Here is a 17,563-nt window from a genome sequence, read left to right as displayed (position 1 = left end):
GAACGTATAGCAGGGAGTTGGCTCTTTCATCCACTTGCATCAGTGAACTTCATCAGACAAAGTAGAACATACAGTTTTATTCTTAAACAGCTGTCTCTACCAATGACATCACAAGCATCACCTGTTAAAGTCACAGTACAATATTTAAATACTATTACTAAAATACTATTACTAAATCACCAGCAGTTATGATGGCTCAAAGAGGAGAGTCACTAATACTTTTGTGCACCTTCGGAATTCCAGATATATTGGGCACTAAAGGGATAGTTATCCTTTAAAAATTTGTAACCATCATTGTCAGCTAATCCATCTATCAATAAGCCATACAAAAAGGCATCAGTTTTTGCATAAGCTACATGGATATAATTTTTAGATGCTCTAACATACTGTAATTCATTATTTAACAAGGTGAGCATTTTACGAGAATAGTCAGTGGAGTGCATGATCACAGTCCCCCCCCCCCCCGCCCCCAATCTGGCATGATAACTATAATTTCCTTATTACAATTTCATTCGTAAAAGCCACCTCATCCTTAGTTAAATTAACTGTTTATTTTGCAAATATCCTTCACACATAATTTTTCAGATAAAAACTCTCTAATAAATTTTATTAATTCGAGAGATCTCCATCAATGTAGTTTCTTTGCTGGTACAGTTGTTTGTGTGGCTATCAGTGAACCTACATTGAGTTACCAATTAATTCATGTTTGGCAGCTTGATTGGTTTTACGTCCAGCTTTCGCTCAACAGAGCTATCACATGTAACCCAAGCTGGGCAACTGAACACAGTCTGACCAGTAGCCCAGGGTTGCTGGGATTCATGGCAGGCACACACTGGCCAATAGGGGCATATACACCCTTCTCACTGTTGGTGTGGGTCCCTGGTTTAGGTCTGAATAGGGCTTGTCCTCAACCCACTTCTCACCAGCAAATACCCATTCCTGTTTGGTTGCATTAGTCAACACAACTAAATCACCTTAAGCCAGTTTTTACATCCAAGTGTCTAGCCTTGACATGGTGCGTAGTCCGTGATCTATGCTGTCCTATCTAAAGGATACTGTGCACCACAGTAGATGCCTAAAGGGGTTGGCCTATAGAACTTTTCCCTCTGTAGACACCATCTAAAGTCTGCTGCTGCTGTCCACAACTCCATTCTTTGAATTTAAGGTGGAAACACTCGGCAAGTTTTTGGGATGCGAGAGGAATGCCAGAGAGAGACAAGAATATCGAAACTCCTTAACAGGCATTTGCCGGAGGTCAGGAAGGGTGTGACTAATTTGGGCTTCGTGCTATTTAAGTTGCCTCCGGGGATATTGTCAGAAGCTTTGATGCAGTATTTTTTGCTTTTGATAGTGCTTTTAGGACTTGCCCCGGGTTATCACAGAAGACCAAGTAAGTTTCAAGTGCATCTTATGGGACAGTCTGAAGGGAGAGAGAGGTAAAGTCTGAGGCAAATTTATTGGCGAGTAAGCTTGTTATATTTTTAGCCCAGTGTTGGTAAAATTATTCACAATCAGCACTGCGCATTACTGCGTTGTGCTTCTGAGATAATAAACATGACTAAAAAAATAAGTAACTTGATTGTGGCATGAGTGGCTGTATTGACCTCATACTTGGCTTTGGTGGATTTTATTAAGCCCCCGAGTTGTTTAGTTCAATGACTAGGGCTCTAGCATTCTGGGAATTATTATTCTTGCTTTGGTCGAAATTCTCTTTTTATCGTGAAGCTTACTGATATTATTATGGCCCCACCACGGGGGTTTGTTTCTGGGGTTTGTCCTGCACTTGTTCCTATTTGGTACAGCTGAATTTATGCAGCTGTTTACATATTTGTACATTGTGGTGGTTTATTTTTCCATGTGTTCAGTGGAGCTAACTGGGCTTGGTCAGGATTTGAAGCTTTCCAATGTATCAGTTAGGAGTAGGTAATGTGCCTTTAAGAAATTTCTGAAGGTACCATGGATGGAAAGGGTCTCTGGTTTCCATTTTATTTTGAGAGAGAGAGCTTTGTGGTCAGACCTCACAATTGCTGAAGGTAGGCAAAGGATGGTGCAAAATGTCCCCATATTATGAAGAACAAGATCCAAGGTGTTTTTCCTCTTAGTCAGTACTCTAATTGTTCCAGAACATTTGTTTGACAAAGTACAGAAATCTCTCTGCTTGTGCACTAGTGGTGGTGTAGGTATCCTAGTTTATAGCTGGATAGCTTAGATCACCTAGGAAAATGGTATTGAGTGTAATACTGAGTGATTGTTTCCTGTGAATAGGCATTCTGACTGACTTGGTTCATAGATGGAGTGCTGTAGCTAGCAAATATATAGAACGTACCTCTCTGATGGTGATTTTGACTTGTAGAAATTGTGAATCTTTTTAGGATGTAGATTGAATTACTTCGTCTTTTTTTCCCCTACTGTGCAGTAGCTGGTCTAAATGTGTGGAAGGCATTCTAGCCAGACACCTGTGTCCTCCAGGGTGAGGAGGGCTTGCAGCAGTTAGTACCATAATTAAACAGCTTGAATGTGACTATTTTATATTGAAAACATAAGAAAAAAATCTGCTTTATTTGTTCAGGTTTTAGTCACATTTTATTTATTTTATTTATTTATTTAAATTTGTTGACCGGGAGTGTCCGACTAGACGTAGGTCCATTTTCAGCGGAGGCCTGGGGAGAAAAGCTCCACAGTTAAAATAAACAGACCGTATTTACATTGGATTACATAGTGATTAACAATTTACATAGCAATTACTTACAACATATTTACAGATGAAGAACATAGTACATCAGTAGACAACTAGAATCTTTATCTGTGAAGTGCATACCAGACATTAACAAATGTTACAAGAAGAAGAAGTTCGTGCTGTATAATAAGTACTGGCTTATGAGCATCTGAGCTTGCTATAATCAAGGTAGTTAGTGGAGTGGAAAGAAAGGTAGTGGTTGGATGGGGTGGATGATATTAGAGTGGGAGTTGCAAGGGCATAGCCAGCATGTTTTTAGTTGCGCTTTTAGTAAAGTTTTGAAGTGGGTGCATGATGGTATGGAGGTAATTGTGGGTGGGAGTGAGTTCCATAATTTGGCTATGGCGCAAGAGAATAGTGCTTCACCAGCAGAGTTATTGGCTTTAGTGATCTGCAAGTGATTTTTGCTGCTGGATCTTAGTGGTCTGGTGGTTCGATAGGGTTGGAGTAGATTCTGGAGGGATGGGGCATTTAGTGGATTTAGTTTACATTTAGGAATAGTTTTTCATTTTACAGCTGTAGACAGCCTTTGCCCTTTTCTCTAACACTAAAGAATTTTATGACTCATTAGTAGTGCTGACAGGTATGCTTTTCTAATGTGTTCACCCACAAACACAGATGAGGAAAGCTACATATCTACCTTAATATCTCACAAGATGATAGCTGTTAATAAGCAGAATTAAAAAGGTCCTATACAAGATCCCAGGCTGATGGTGAAGGATAATATAGAGCTGCCACTGATATCTTCCTGGAGGCACATCCTTAACAGTCACTGGAGACCCTCCCCCCGTATGTGTTGCAGCTTGGAACTGAGAACTCCTCTACCCAAGACAGTCACTGATTTCACAGGAATCAGTGGCCTGGGTTGAGGAGGGCCTGCCTACTTCTCCTGGAGAGTAGGTCTTGCAGGACAGCCCACAAGCACTAAATATCCAACTTCTTTTGATGGCTAATGAGGTTTACCTTTGTGGGTGGAGACGAACTGAGGCCTTAGGGAGCATTGATTGATGCTACATGCTCTGGCCAGGCCTGTCATATTCATGAGTGCCAGTGAAACTCCAGCAGTTTACCCACATGGCTTTTAATGTGTCACACAAGGATTGTTGCCCACTTTTTTGGACCCAAGGTTAAGGAAGAATCTTCTTCACCGTGACTTCCTGGGGAAGGGAGCCACAGGACCTAGAATCCCTTCTTTCCAGGTCATTTCTACAGCTTCCATATCTTAGCCTGAAAGTTTCTATAAAGAAAGGGTAATGAAATCCTCTGCAAGACTTTCAGCTTACTGCCACCGTATATTTTCTCAAGAACTATCTCTGTTAGTATTTAGAGAAGGAGGAGAAGACTTAGGTCATCTCATGTATGGAGCCTTGCCATGTTAGTAGAAAGGAAACATGTTGATAATGTTCCATCTGATCCTAAGAAGGTAGATGTTCTCTCTAACCACCAACTAAAAGATCCTGTTAAGCATTTTGGGGCTAGCTTACAGGGGATCTCTGCAGCCCAGCATGTGCGTCAGGGACTGAAGCATCTTTTCACCAGGTAGTCTAAGGCTTTGACTGCATGGGTAAGAAAGCATATTTTTACCTTCCACATTGTGGTTTTAGGGCACTCAACTATTGTCTCAGCCATCTAGATTCCAGTCCTCTGCTTTATCAAGCACTGGACAAGACTTTAACCTCCTTGAATCATGGACTCAAGAAAATGTTTATAAAGATCTTTACCACAATGGCTGTAATTTGCTGTTCCTATGATAGCTGGCTCTGGCATATGCCTGTGTAGAATGTTGTATCTGTGACTGTCCTTTTGTGAGCTCAGGCACACCATTTTTGATGCTGTTTTCTGAGGGTTGTCTTTTTTGGATGGGTGGTCTTTAATTTGATGGAGATTTTCCAGAAGAAAAACATTTTGGCCATTATATATGTTTTTTATATTCTCCCACCCCCACCTTCAGCTTCCTTCAAGCCATCTCAGTTTCCAGAAGGAACCCAGTACCAGCACAGGATGAGAAGGGCACCCAACCAACATGCATCTTGCCTTCTCCAACTGTCGTAGCCCAGTCTTAACTGCTGTCCAGGGGCCAGGCGCCTCCATGGGAATGAGGTCACAGTGGTTTCTGAAAGTTGCCATTAATGACATATGGGATCATGATCTGGTCATGGATGATTATATCATCAAATTCCTCTCTCCTCTCTCAGAAGGAGCTTCAATTAAGGGCCAGGATGTCTCTACAGACTTAGGCAGGCTGTAATTCTTCAAATGGACAATGGAGTTTATCCCTGCTTTGCAACAAGGCCAGGGTTATACTTCTTGTAAGTTCCAAAGGCAAAAGAAAACTTTTGCCACTTCAATGCCTCAGTGACTTCAGCAAGCAAATTTGGTGTGTTCTTTGTGGTGATTCTCATGGGTGGTCATGCTGCTTCTGCTGTCACAGGGTTATGAGATGGTGGCGTTGGGCATAATGGAATTCTTTCTGATGTGTAAATATTAGAGATCTAGAGATTTCTTCATTTTGTTCTTAGCACCACTTTCATTTTTTAAGCACCCATGACGTTGGCCAAGGTCTAACAGAAAGCACTCCATGTGCTTCATTATAATAGAAAAATGGCTCTTTGTGGTCCCCAATAATGGGTTTCTGGTTGTATTCCTGGTTTAGGTGTTCTCATCTCCTCATCTCTGTATTCTTTGGCAAGGTTTCAAAAATCTGTGATAAGTCTTAGTCCAACTCTCTGATTGCCTTTAGCTAACCCATTGGAGTTGAGGACTGAAGCCCTTACTACAACCCAAGTAAACAGAGTTGGATTAGAGTCTCCAACTGGCCTAGGAGGATGAGTGTACCTGTTCTGGAGGAAGGATCTGTGCCAGTGTGGAAGATCAAACCCTGGTGGAAGTCATGGCTCAGAATGATTGCCTGGATGGGCTTGCAGATTGGCCAAGGAGGTATGGTTGCCATAAGGCTTAGAGCAGGCATATCTTCAGAGGCTACATCTCATTGCAAGTCCAGTCCCATTCTGCTCCACCTGCAGGATGCTGTTTTCCATTTCTTATTTTCAGTTGGCTAATATTTTATTTCAGTGCATGATCTGAAATAGTTATTGGATGTGTGTGTGCAAAAGCTTTCACTGAAGTACACTTGCTTCTGTGAAATACACATTCTATCCAGTCTAGCCCAGTTATCGTTCCTTGGGGAGTTTTATTTTCATTTTATTTTGTTTTTGTTCCATCAGGTTTGTCCGAATGGGTTTAGTGAAAAACTGCTTTTCAGCAGAGTCTCTGGGAGAAAAGCTTTAATATATTGCAGACATTTTTAAACGAGCATTCAGTAATGTACATGAATAGACATTAAGTAGTATACATTGACAGTTGCACGTGCTAATAAGATCATGTCCATATGAAATAAAGGAAACTATTACAGTATAAATGTAGTCATGCATTTAGTAGATGTTGAACATTGAACTTTTGACGAGGTATATTAGTGGGCTTGTCAAATAGTTAATAAATTCCCTTACTACTGTGAAACTATCACTTTTTTTTTTTTTTTAACTCGTTTGTCACTGTTGGAGCCCCTGTATAAATTGGTATTCTTATTATTTCCCTTTTCATTTGTCCCTGATATTCTGCTGAATATCCATCCTGAAATCCTTTCTTTGTCAAATTCACATGCACATTTTTAACCAAATGAGTTTCCTGCAACATTACTATATACACTCTATATATCTTATTGTAATTCAGTACTCTGCTTTTTGTCTTTACCTGTGAAAGACAATTTGCATTCCATAATATAGAGAGAATAGCCATTACAATAGAAAGGAATTACTCCCACCAGTTACGCATGACCATTCTTTTGAATATCTATTTCCCACTTTTGGCTTACATGCACACACTAGTGTTTAGCAGCCTAATTTTTTTTTTTAGCAGCTGCTGCTTCTCATCTCCATTTAAATCTGTGCGACACATTTTCAAGCACTTTTGCATCAGTGAAAACTTGCAAACAAAAAAAAAATACATTTTCTGAACCCCATCCCTTTTTAACTTGGAGCCAACACACACAGTTATGTATATTTTCAACAAATTAAGTTTCTCTCTCTCCAGATAGAAGCAGTTGCCTAAATCGATGACTGCACCCACAGGCATTGCCTAATCTAAAATTAAGGTTGCCCATGATAAAACACTTTACAGCCTGTGAATCCACTTAAGATTGCTGTCTGTTCTATTGTTCTGTCTCTTCCCCTCACAGATGTGGAAAACAGTTTGCACAACTTTTAGCCCTAAGCAAAAATACACTGGCTGCCTTTAAATAAATACATAACAGATATTGTGCATGGTTCTAGTAAATGCATTAAAGTATTAAGACTTCTGGAGAAGCTTCTACTCCTTATTTACTTCCCATAGTTTCAAACTGTATTTTTCACTGAATTTTTTCACTGTACCTCTTCGTGCTGCATTTCTTTGAGCAGAGAGTGCTCAGAGCTCTCAGGATTAATTGCTTGCCCCTGCGGACAGCTGGTCTCCCAAGTATAAGCAATCAGCAATGAGAAAAAAGCCAGTAACTTTGCAGATGCATAAAAGGAGCTTTGTAAATTTCATGCAGACCATGATGGACAAACTTCTACAGCAGACAGCTTTACAAATGCAAGAAACCTTGCCATTTTCTACGTTCCATTGTTTTTTCTTATTTTTCAAGAATGTTTGCATAACAAAAAAAGAATGGTCAACAGCTTAAACCAAGGACATTAATCTAGGCACCCACCCATGTAAAAACTGGAAATTCCTATCTTAGTTCTTCATATACCAGTACTTTTATATACCCCACCCCAGCAACCCAAGATCAAAACATTATATTCATTTTAACTTGCTTCTGGCCAGACCTTTCTTATCTTTACAGTACAAAGCATGTTCATCTTACAATTTAAAAAAATACTTGCATGTTTTAATATTTTCAGCATATACTGCCATTATTGATGACTGCCCAACTCACATTTAAAATACCCCTTTGTTACACAAAACTGCGTTACAATATAACATGCAGTCTTTCATAAAATTGTTTATACAAATATTAATAAGAAAAAAAGTTTTACTTAATTATTTCTTCATTCCCTTCAGTGTCCTACTAAACATTCATAACATAAAGTGGGGGTATGTGCTTTACACGTCACCTGCAAGGTTAACAAAGTCTACAAAATTCCAGTCTTTCTCAACCACTTTTTCTTTCAAAGCCATATTCCATGTCTGTTCCTATATCTGGTAGGATTAATGATTTACAGTCTCCCATTTATTCACTAATTTCAGGGTTTGTGGTCTTCCTGATCATCTTCATCTGTCAACACTAGTCTCTGGTTCGAGTCCAAGGTACTCCTGATTCCTCTAGTCAGGTCTTTCTCTGTCTCTCGCTGTCACTCTCTCCCTCTCTTAAGCAGTTTCCCTTGGAAAAATGGAAGAGGTTTCACTAGCAAAGTCTGTCTAGGCTTTGTCAGGAGAAAGAGAAGCACAGTCTGCTTCTGTTAGCTGACTCACTCGGAGAAAACGTTTTTATTTCCTCCTCAGCTTGTTCTGCATCAAAAGAATGACTTGATGTTCATCGTGTTTCACTGTTGCAGTCATGACTGTAGGGTTCTCCCCTGCCGGCAGGCAGCCCCAGGTCGGCCAGAATCCCAAAGTCTGGGTCCGGCTTCGGCTGTTCAACCATGCTCCCTGACGTCACAGCGTCAGGAGTACAAAGCTGACAGCCGACGCCATCTTCTCCAGTCTTTCTTGCGGTGTGGTGATAGCAGTTCGCATTTGCCGGTCGGCGGACTCCTGACGAATTTTACTGATATTTTTCGGTCCGAAGACTTTCTTCTCCACTCAAAGCTAAGTACCCCGTTGGGGAAACTTTTTTCTTGCTCCACTCCGATGTCAGAAAAAGTTAATAATTGTATTTCATGTGGGAAGCAAATACCTCATAAGGATTTTCATTCTTACTGTATTCCTTGTTTGGGCCCTGACCATGACGTAGCTAGTTGTCGGTTTTGTGCTAGATTCAATCAACGTACAATTAAGCGAAGGTACGATTTTGCTTTTCATTACTTCGGTAGGCGCTTTAACTACAAAATGTCGTCGGATACGATCCTGGCTACCGGAGTTAATAAACGTCGCAAGGATAAACACAGGCCTCCGAGGTCCAAATCTGATGATAGCGCACAAGCAAAGCCAGCTTCAGGTTCGGCCGTTGTCAGTGAGGCGCTTTTGCAGCCCCTGTCGTTGGCCATTTCAGAACCGACGGCCGAAACGGACGCGCATGAGGAGCCAATAAATATTTCTGTTGCAGGACCTTTGGACAATGCTCCTTCGGATGGGTCCGGAGCCGCTGTGCGGGTACCAGCTTCTGAAGGGGTTTTCAGGCCTACTCAGCTACTAATAAAGGCAAAGACAAAGGCAAAGACTCCTTCAAAATCAAAGACTTCTACACAGGCTTCTTCTGAACCAGCTTCCAAGTCAAAGAAAAAGTTACTCAAGATGGCGGAGGATTTACTCACTATGATTAGGGGTTCTCATCCCCCTCCAGACAAAAGGCCAAGGCAGGATGTTTCTTATGATTCCTCTGATCAGGCTTCTGTTTCCTCAGTTTCTTCTTCTGAACAGGAATATTCTTTCCCTCCTTATGAGGATTCTGATGCTGAAGAATCCATTCCTTCAGCTTCTCCCCCTGAGGATTTCTCTTTTGGGGAAACTTTGCATGAAATGAGGGAACATTTCCACTGGGAAGGACAGGAGTATTCGGAATCCAAGAAAAGGCTGAGGGAATTTCTTCTTCTTCCCCAACATAGACCCCTGGCTATTCCCCCTATTTTGGATATTGTGGATGATGCCTTTTCGGAGGCTAACTTAACCCCTGACTCTTTTCCTCCTGCTCCTGTGAAGCCTGATATATATTACAGGGTCCCTGATTCCCATCAGTTTTTATACAAGAACCCTTCTGCTGACCCTGAAACCATTTCTCAGGGCCCTAAGGGAGCTAAAGCCACTTCTGCCAAAAATCCTACCCCTACTGAAAAGGATTCTCGATCCTTAGATAGATGGGGCAAAAAGGTGTACACCTGCCACTTTGTCCATTAGGGCTTTAAACTGTCAGTTTCAAATGTTTAAATACCAGCAATTTCTTTTGTCTGTCCTAAAACAAAAGCTTTCTTCCTTTTCTGCCTGTGCAGAGGATAAGGAATTACATGACTTATTACATGCCACTGAACAAGTTGGGAAGCATGGTTTACACTGTGGATTTGATGCATTGGAGGCTTCTTGTAGGGCTGCGGCTTCTGGCACAGTCATTAGGAGGCATGCATGGCTAAAGGAACAAAATTTGCCTGAACAGGTAAAGGCAAAATTATTGGATGCTCCTGTTCAGCCTAATGTTTTGTTTGGATCAAAAGCTGAAGAGGTGATTAAAAAGATGGAGGATAAGGCGAAATCAATGCAAACCGTTAAAGATTTCTTACAAGTTCAGCCTCCTAGATTCAGCAGGAATTGGCCTTCTAAAAATTGGTCCTTTCCCACTTCAGACAGGCCTCAGAGGGGTAGATACAGACGTTCGAGAGGGAGGCCTCAATCACAAGCTGCTTATAGATCAAGAAAGACAGTGGACTGCTTCCACCCCTAGGGGAGGAGAAGACCGGTCACAATCTCAAAGGAAACAAACTCAATGACTCCCTCTGTGGGGCTACAGGAACTTCTTCCCTGGAAGCCCCTCTCGGAGGAAAACTCTCTCTTTTTTATCAAAATTGGACTCAACTAACCCAAGACAAATGGGTTTTAGATGTGGTTTTAAGAGGTTACAAATTCCATTTTCATACCTTGCCAAGGCCAAGCGGGTGGCCAGACCTTCCAAAACATCAATGGACGGAGGCCTTAAACCAGGTGGAAGCTCTTTTGGCTATGAATGCCATAGAACCGGTTCCTCTTTCAGAGATGGGAAAAGGGTTTTATTCAAGGCTCTTTCTAGTCCCAAGGAAGCAAAACTCATGGAGACCCATTTTGGATCTGTCGGTCTTGAGCATCTTTCTAGAAGTTCCAAAATTCAAGATGCTTACTCTACAGCAGCTACTTCCAATGCTGTCCAAGAATGCATGGATGGTAACTTTGGATTTAAAGGAGGCATATTTACACATTCCCATCAGGCAGGATCGCAGAAAATGCCTCAAGTACAAAGCCGGATCAAGGCACTTTCAATTCTCTGCGCTGCCCTTTGGATTATCTACTGCGCCCAGGGTCTTCACCAAATGCCTGGCTCCAGTAGTTGCTTACTGCAGACTAAAGGGAATTCAAATTTACCCTTATCTGGACGATTGTCTCATTCAGGCAGACAGCAAGGATGTCTTACTCCAGCATCTAGAATTTGTGCAGAACCTCCTCAAGTTCCTGGGATACTCTGTAAACATAAAAAAGTCAAATTTGACACCATCGCAACAGATAACTTTTCTGGGTGCTCTTCTAAACACCACAACCCAGATGGCATTTCTGACATCCGAAAAACAGTTACAGCTGGCTTCAACATTCAGAACTTTGGCAACCTTAACTCATCTATCTGCAAGGAAATTCCTGCATGCTTTGGGTTACATGGCCTACTGCATCCTTCTCGTGCCATATGCAAGACTACACATGAGGAAAATACAGTGGTACCTAAAAAGTGTATGGTCTCAGCATTGCCACAGTTTAGACATACTGATCTCCGTTCTTCCTTGCCTTCGAAAGGAATTTCTTTGGTGGTCCAGGGCATGTGCTCTAAACAAAGGGAAGCCCTTCCGTCTGCCTCCTGCCTCTCAGATTCTAACCACGGACGCCTCGGATTATGCTTGGGGAGCCCATTTTCAGGGCAATTGTTTGCAGGGCCTTTGGACAAAGGATCAGAAGCACCTGCATATCAATTTAAAGGAAATGTTAGCCGTTCAGAAAGCTCTATTGGCCTTCAGGAATCTCTTACAACCAGGACAACTGTTAATACGGACAGACAACACCACAGTTACGTGGTACATAAACAAGCAAGGGGGATCTCATTCCTACCCCCTTTGCAGACTAGCCATGGATCTATGGGACACAGCTCTATCTTGCAATCTGGATCTTCAGGCTCAGTTTCTACCTGGGAAACAAAACTTCCTGGCAGACAGTTTGAGCAGACATCTTTCGGATCCACACGAGTGGATGCTGGACACCAGAATATTCAAGATGATAACAGCAGTCTGGGGATGTCCTCACATAGACCTCTTTGCATCCCATCTCAATCAGCTACAGACTTTTTGCACCATGATTTTCCACCCAAAAGCTTGGAGAGTGGACGCCCTGTCATTCAGTTGGAGGAACCTCTCGGGATATGCCTTTCCGCCTCTCCCTCTTCTTCCACGGGTTTTATTGAAGATAAAGCAGGACAAGCCCAAGATGATCATCTTGCTGGCTCCAAATTGGCCTCGGCAGTTTTGGTATCCAACTCTAAAAAAACCTTTGCCGGGAGCCCCCTTGGGTTTTACCTCAGTCTCCGAACCTTCTGTCTCAACATCAGGGTCAGGTTCTACACTCTCATGTCAGAACTCTGTCTGGCGGCCTGGTTAATCCAGGGCCTTTAATTTCTTCTTTACTGCCCAAGCAGGTTATGGATGTCATATTAGAAGCCAGATGTCCTAGCACTAGAAAATCTTATGCAGGAAAATGGAAAAGATTTTGTTCCTGGATGCAGGCTCAGGATTCTGATCCTCTTCTTCCCAACATTACTTTAATTTTACTTTACTTGACGGATCTCTTACATAAGGGTCTCTCTTTCTCTTCCATTAAAATACATGCCTCTGCTATTTCTGCTCATTATAATACAGGCCCTCCCATTTTTTACCACCAGCTCATGCGACAGTTTCTCAGAGGAGCTAAGAACTTAAGACCTCCTAGATCTCCTCCTGTTCCTGCTTGGGATCTCAACTATGTTTTGGAAAAACTAACCTTGCCTCCTTTTGAGCCTGCTGCTTCTTCTGACATCAAGTTTTTATCTTGGAAGACAGCCATCCTGTTAGCCCTTACTTCTGCCAGGAGGGTTTCAGAGTTACAAGCTCTAATGGCTGTGGAACCTTATATTATTTTTCATCAAGACAGAGTATCTTTGAGGACTAATCCTACCTTCATGCCTAAGGTGGTTTCCAATCAAACTATACACTTGCCAACCTTTTTCCCCACTCCTCAAAATAAAGTTGAAAGGATCTTACATTCCTTGGATGTACACAGACAGCTACGTTTTTACCTGAACAGAACTAAGGACATCAGAAAATCAGAGCAATTGTTTGTTTCTTATGCTTCCAGTTCCCAAGGTAAAGCCATTTCAAAACAGACCATTTCTAAATGGATTGCTCATGGAATCAGATTTTGTTATTCTCACTATGGAAAGCAAATCCCAGGGAGTATACGGACTCATTCCACCAGAGCTGCTGCCACTTCTGCGGCCTTCCTCAGGGGAGTTCCTACCAAGGATATTTTGGAAGCTGCAACTTGGAGTTCAGTGCATACATTTTCTAAGCACTATAATCTACCTCTTTACTCCAAGTCTAGGGCAGGCTTTGCCTCTGCAGTCTTGCAGGGCCTTTTAGCCGCCCCTTCCTCTTTATGACCACCTCCCTTTCTTTCAGCTTTGGGATTCTACCCTACAGTCATGACTGCAACAGTGAAACACAATGAACATAGTACAGTTGTGTACACCTACCATAAATGTAGATGTTCGAGTGTCTTCACTGTTGCAGTCTGGGTTTCCCTCCCTCCTGTCCCCTCTTATTTTTACTTTTGTGTATTTTCTTTTTTCACCATTCTTCTGAGGTGTATTTGCAAAGGTTATGGGACCTTTTTCATTTTGGGACTCCTGACATCTGGGGCAAGAAGAACTGGAGAAGATGGCGTCGGCTGTCAGCTTTGTACTCCTGACGCTCTGACGTCAGGGAGCATGGTTGAACAGCCGACGCCGGACCCAGACTTTGGGATTCTGGCCGACCTGGGGCTGCCTGCCAGCAGGGGAGAACCCTACAGTCATGACTGCAACAGTGAAGACACTCGAGCATCTACATTTATGGTAGGTGTACACAACTGTACTATCTCCAGGAAAAAAAAAATATTCAGAAGACAAATGGTTACACCAGCTTAAATCTCGCACTTGTCTTTCTACTTTCCCTAATGGGGTGGGATAACATGCTTTTCTTCTTCCTGCTATACAGTGAATAATCGTTTTCCACAAATACTCTGTGTCCAATTTTTAATACTTTTCCCTTTTCTGTAGGGAATGATTGCATCTTTACTGATATAGGTGTTGGCTGGTTTCTCATGGTCATGTTTGGAGCATATTTGCATGCTCTGTCTTCTGTTTTTTTTTTTTTTTTTTTTTTGAAACTGCTGTTCTTGAGAAGCCTCATAGTCAGCTAGCTTTTTCTTCAGCCTCTGATTTTTAAAGTTTTATTTGTTCATCTGAAAAGCTAGTTAAAGCTCCTATTTTTTCCAGCCTCTTGATATCGGAGTTGATGTTTTACCTCAGTGTTCCATATATTTTAATCACCTATGAGCACATTTGATCTCCTGTTCCAAAACCTGAAACTTGATCTGCTTTTTGCAGAACTGCATAATTCTTCCCAGCCAGAGTTTTGTCATCTTTTCTGATTTATTTTTCTCTCAGGTTCTCCAAATGTCTTCTCTGCTGTTATCAATGCAGTATAATTACTATCCGGTGACTGAATTTTACCTAAACTGACAGTTGAAGTAGCCCTTTTTTTCATTCTCTGTTTTCAAATGAACGCAACCTGTTGATCAATGTGCAGCCATCTTCTGCTTTGCTTCTTGGATCTTAGAGATTCTGGTCTTTATTTGTAGTGAACTTTCTTGTCTTTCAGCAAGATCAGTTGTTACTTATCAGTCCTTATTTCCATGGAAAGGTGGCATCAAATTATCCTTAGACCTGTCTGTATTCGGTCTCCCTGCTCTCCTTCCATTGAAAGAGCCTTTCTCATTCTGAACATGCATCACAAACTTGGTTATAACTGAAGACAATGCACAAGTTCAATAAGATAGCGCAACATTTCATCTTTGCTTCAGTAGTAAGTTTGTAGCGGCTAAGCAAACATTTTCAAGTAGACTGATAACAGAATTTAATTTTAGCATCAAGTGGCTGAACAGTGCTATTGCTGAAAGCTGCTTCTATTGCTTGCTTCAAGAATATCTCTGTAGAAGTAAGCTCTGTGGAGTAGAGTAGTAAAACCCTGACTGACAACACAGGTGACCAGAGTTTGACTAGCCTGGTCAGCTTGCCTGTGGAGGCTTGGCTTGCATATGTGGGTGCAGTTGCATATGAAGAATCATATAGCCCACTCTTCTGTGCAAGAGTTCTGGTTCTCTTAATTCCTTTAGCCCCATATGTGGCAGAGGGAAATCCTGGATGCTTTACTTCCACATATAGACCCCCTATGAAGATGGACTGAGATATTAAAACTGACATTTTTTTTGGGGGGGGGGTTGCAAGGTGTTTCACTCAAATGCTTTCTTCTTTTGGTATAGAGCGTAGGTTATTAGACACTAGTTTCAGATAGGACTGCTTTATAAGAAGGAGTTGTGCAACTCATTAGAGAAACCAGTAAACCGTCGGCAAGAAAATTCTTCTTAAACAAATATCATATTTTCTCTACTTCAGTTTCTTTTTGCTGCTGTGCTTTGTGATGTGGACAGCTTGCACTTTTGTTTTAGTGAAGTCTGTTATACTGTTATTTTAATGTGCTTGTGTGCGAGGTGGCTATCTAGATACAAAGGCCTTCCCTTATGACTTCTTTGTTGCAGCCAAGTTATTCTTAAGCAGTATGCTTCATCTTAACACTGCGTCATTCAGTGAAGACTCTGAAGTTGTGTAAAAACTCCATTACTTGGAAGCAGAGCCCTGCAACCCCCCCCCCAGAGTGTTGTGCCTGCATTACATGCTAACTCGGAGTTCAGTACACATTGTGGAAAAAGGTCAAGACCCCAAAATACAATGACCATGGATTCAGAGCAGCTTTCTCATCACAGTCAATTTTTGAACAAAAGCTAAGTTGCATAATAAGCCATCACTTTTACAGCTGCCACTTGAGATCATATATTCCAGCTAAACGTCTTGTATAAGAGACTAGTAATTCACTGATATGTCCCTCTTTACAGTAGTAAATAACAAGGATGAGTTACATTTTCTGTTTTTCCTGATGCTCCATAGTAGACCACAGTGATGATGTGGTACCTTTTTAAGGGTCTGTGGCGATTTAACTCTAGACTAAGGGCTCATATAACCTGACTTTGTTAAAATCTGTGTTAGTGTAGTGCAAGGTATTGCATCATCTCCATGTTGTAGTATGCTGGGCAGTGGACTAGCGCTGCTTTTCTCTCTTTCATTATAAGACTGTAGAGTACATACAGAAATTGAAGGTTGCCCTTTGTATAGCAGGTAGATTTTTTGCTGCATGTCTTCGTGTTTAATTGTGCCAGTTTCTTTAATCATCCCTGTACCACTTGATTTGTCTCCATTTTATTTTTCAGCATCAGAAAAGACCTGGTAAAAATGTAAGACGGAAGATGAAGAATAAGTCAAGATAATTTTCTTGTCTGGGAGCTAAATAACTGGACTTCAACATATTTTTAATAGGCAATCTTCTGTAAGCTTATCTAGAAAACATTACCAAACTTCATCCTGGAAACGACCCAGGGACTTATAAAATGGTCCAGAAGCCACAAAGGTTATTTCTTTAATTTGTTAAATTGCGTGCTGCATTTTGTCCAGGAAGTGGCAAAGAATTATATAATGGCCCAGAAAACAAACATTTCTGAAATCTGCTAAATCATGTGTTGAAATGGTAACCTACTGTATTGAAGACCATTGTTTCAGTACTATGCATGCTTGATCTGTTTTAAAGCAAGGAAGGATTCTTGCTGATTTTTGTATAAGCAACTGCAGTCATTCAGTGCATACAACCACAACTCATCAGGAGGTGGGGGAAGGATCTGGGTCTCCTGCATGACTGCGACCTATGGTGGTAGCCAAAGGTTTTAGCTCAGGCAGCCAAAAAGTTTGAAAAAGTACAGACATATCTATAGAGGGAAGCATATATGTGCATAAACCACACTAACATCATAGCAGGGGGTGGAATTAGATGCAAACCAAAAGAAGAATCCCCTTATCTGTCAGGATGATGCTATACTTGAAAGCAGCTGTCTTATTTCCTCCTTGCTGTGATGTTTCATAGACAAAACTGGGATATGTTTGATGGTAGAGGGGCACCCAAATTGTAAGGGGAGGAAAAAAGGTGCTTAAAAGAATCAACCATTACTCCTGTAGCTGTCAAAAGAGAAACAGTGATATGTTTGGGAGAGTACCCTCCACTTTTGTTGAGACACAGACTGTCAACTATTTTTGCTACTTATCAAAATGTTATTTTAACTTGTTATTAAATCAGTTATAGAAATATACTTGTTTCTGTGTTTTTTGTTTTTGTAACAACAGTGTTCATATGTAAATGAAGTCACAAATACTCAGATTTGAAGAAGCTGGATTAATTTTATAATTTTGAATGGACTTGAGTTGTGTGCTGTTTCTCTGTGTCTGTCTCTTTGTGATAGCTACTGACAAAGCCGGGATTAGATGTGTTTTTAAGAAGCAATAGAGGGGGTGAAGGCAAGACGGTCCTGAGCGAAAGTTACCTTCATAGATGACAGTTTCTAACATTAGGTGGCATATAGGTGAGGATATTGAGAATCGCTTTAAATAATGTGCAGGAGGATAGGGGAGATAAGTAGCTGGATTACAGAGGGAAGTACATTAAAGTGAGAGTGGGG

The 17,563-nt window shown here is 41.4% G+C and overlaps 1 protein-coding gene across 1 annotated transcript in view; it reads left to right on the top strand.

The window, feature by feature from the left end:
- The window catches only part of EBNA1BP2 (EBNA1 binding protein 2), a 352,840-nt gene extending 335,645 nt beyond the window's left edge, over positions 1 to 17,195 (top strand). Inside the window, exon 9 of the mRNA XM_044085375.1 lies at positions 16,271 to 17,195. Within this exon, the coding sequence (XP_043941310.1) occupies positions 16,271 to 16,327 (57 nt within the window). The 3' untranslated portion in view covers positions 16,328 to 17,195. The remainder of the gene's footprint in view (positions 1 to 16,270) is intronic.
- The last annotated feature ends 368 nt before the right edge of the window (positions 17,196 to 17,563 follow it).

Source organism: Protopterus annectens, chromosome 10.part0 (assembly GCF_019279795.1).
Source record: "Protopterus annectens isolate FY-2018-M chromosome 10.part0, PAN1.0, whole genome shotgun sequence".
Lineage (NCBI taxonomy): Eukaryota > Metazoa > Chordata > Ceratodontiformes > Protopteridae > Protopterus > Protopterus annectens.
Note: the sequence above shows the minus strand (reverse complement) of the source record. Positions and strands in the feature narration are given on the sequence as shown.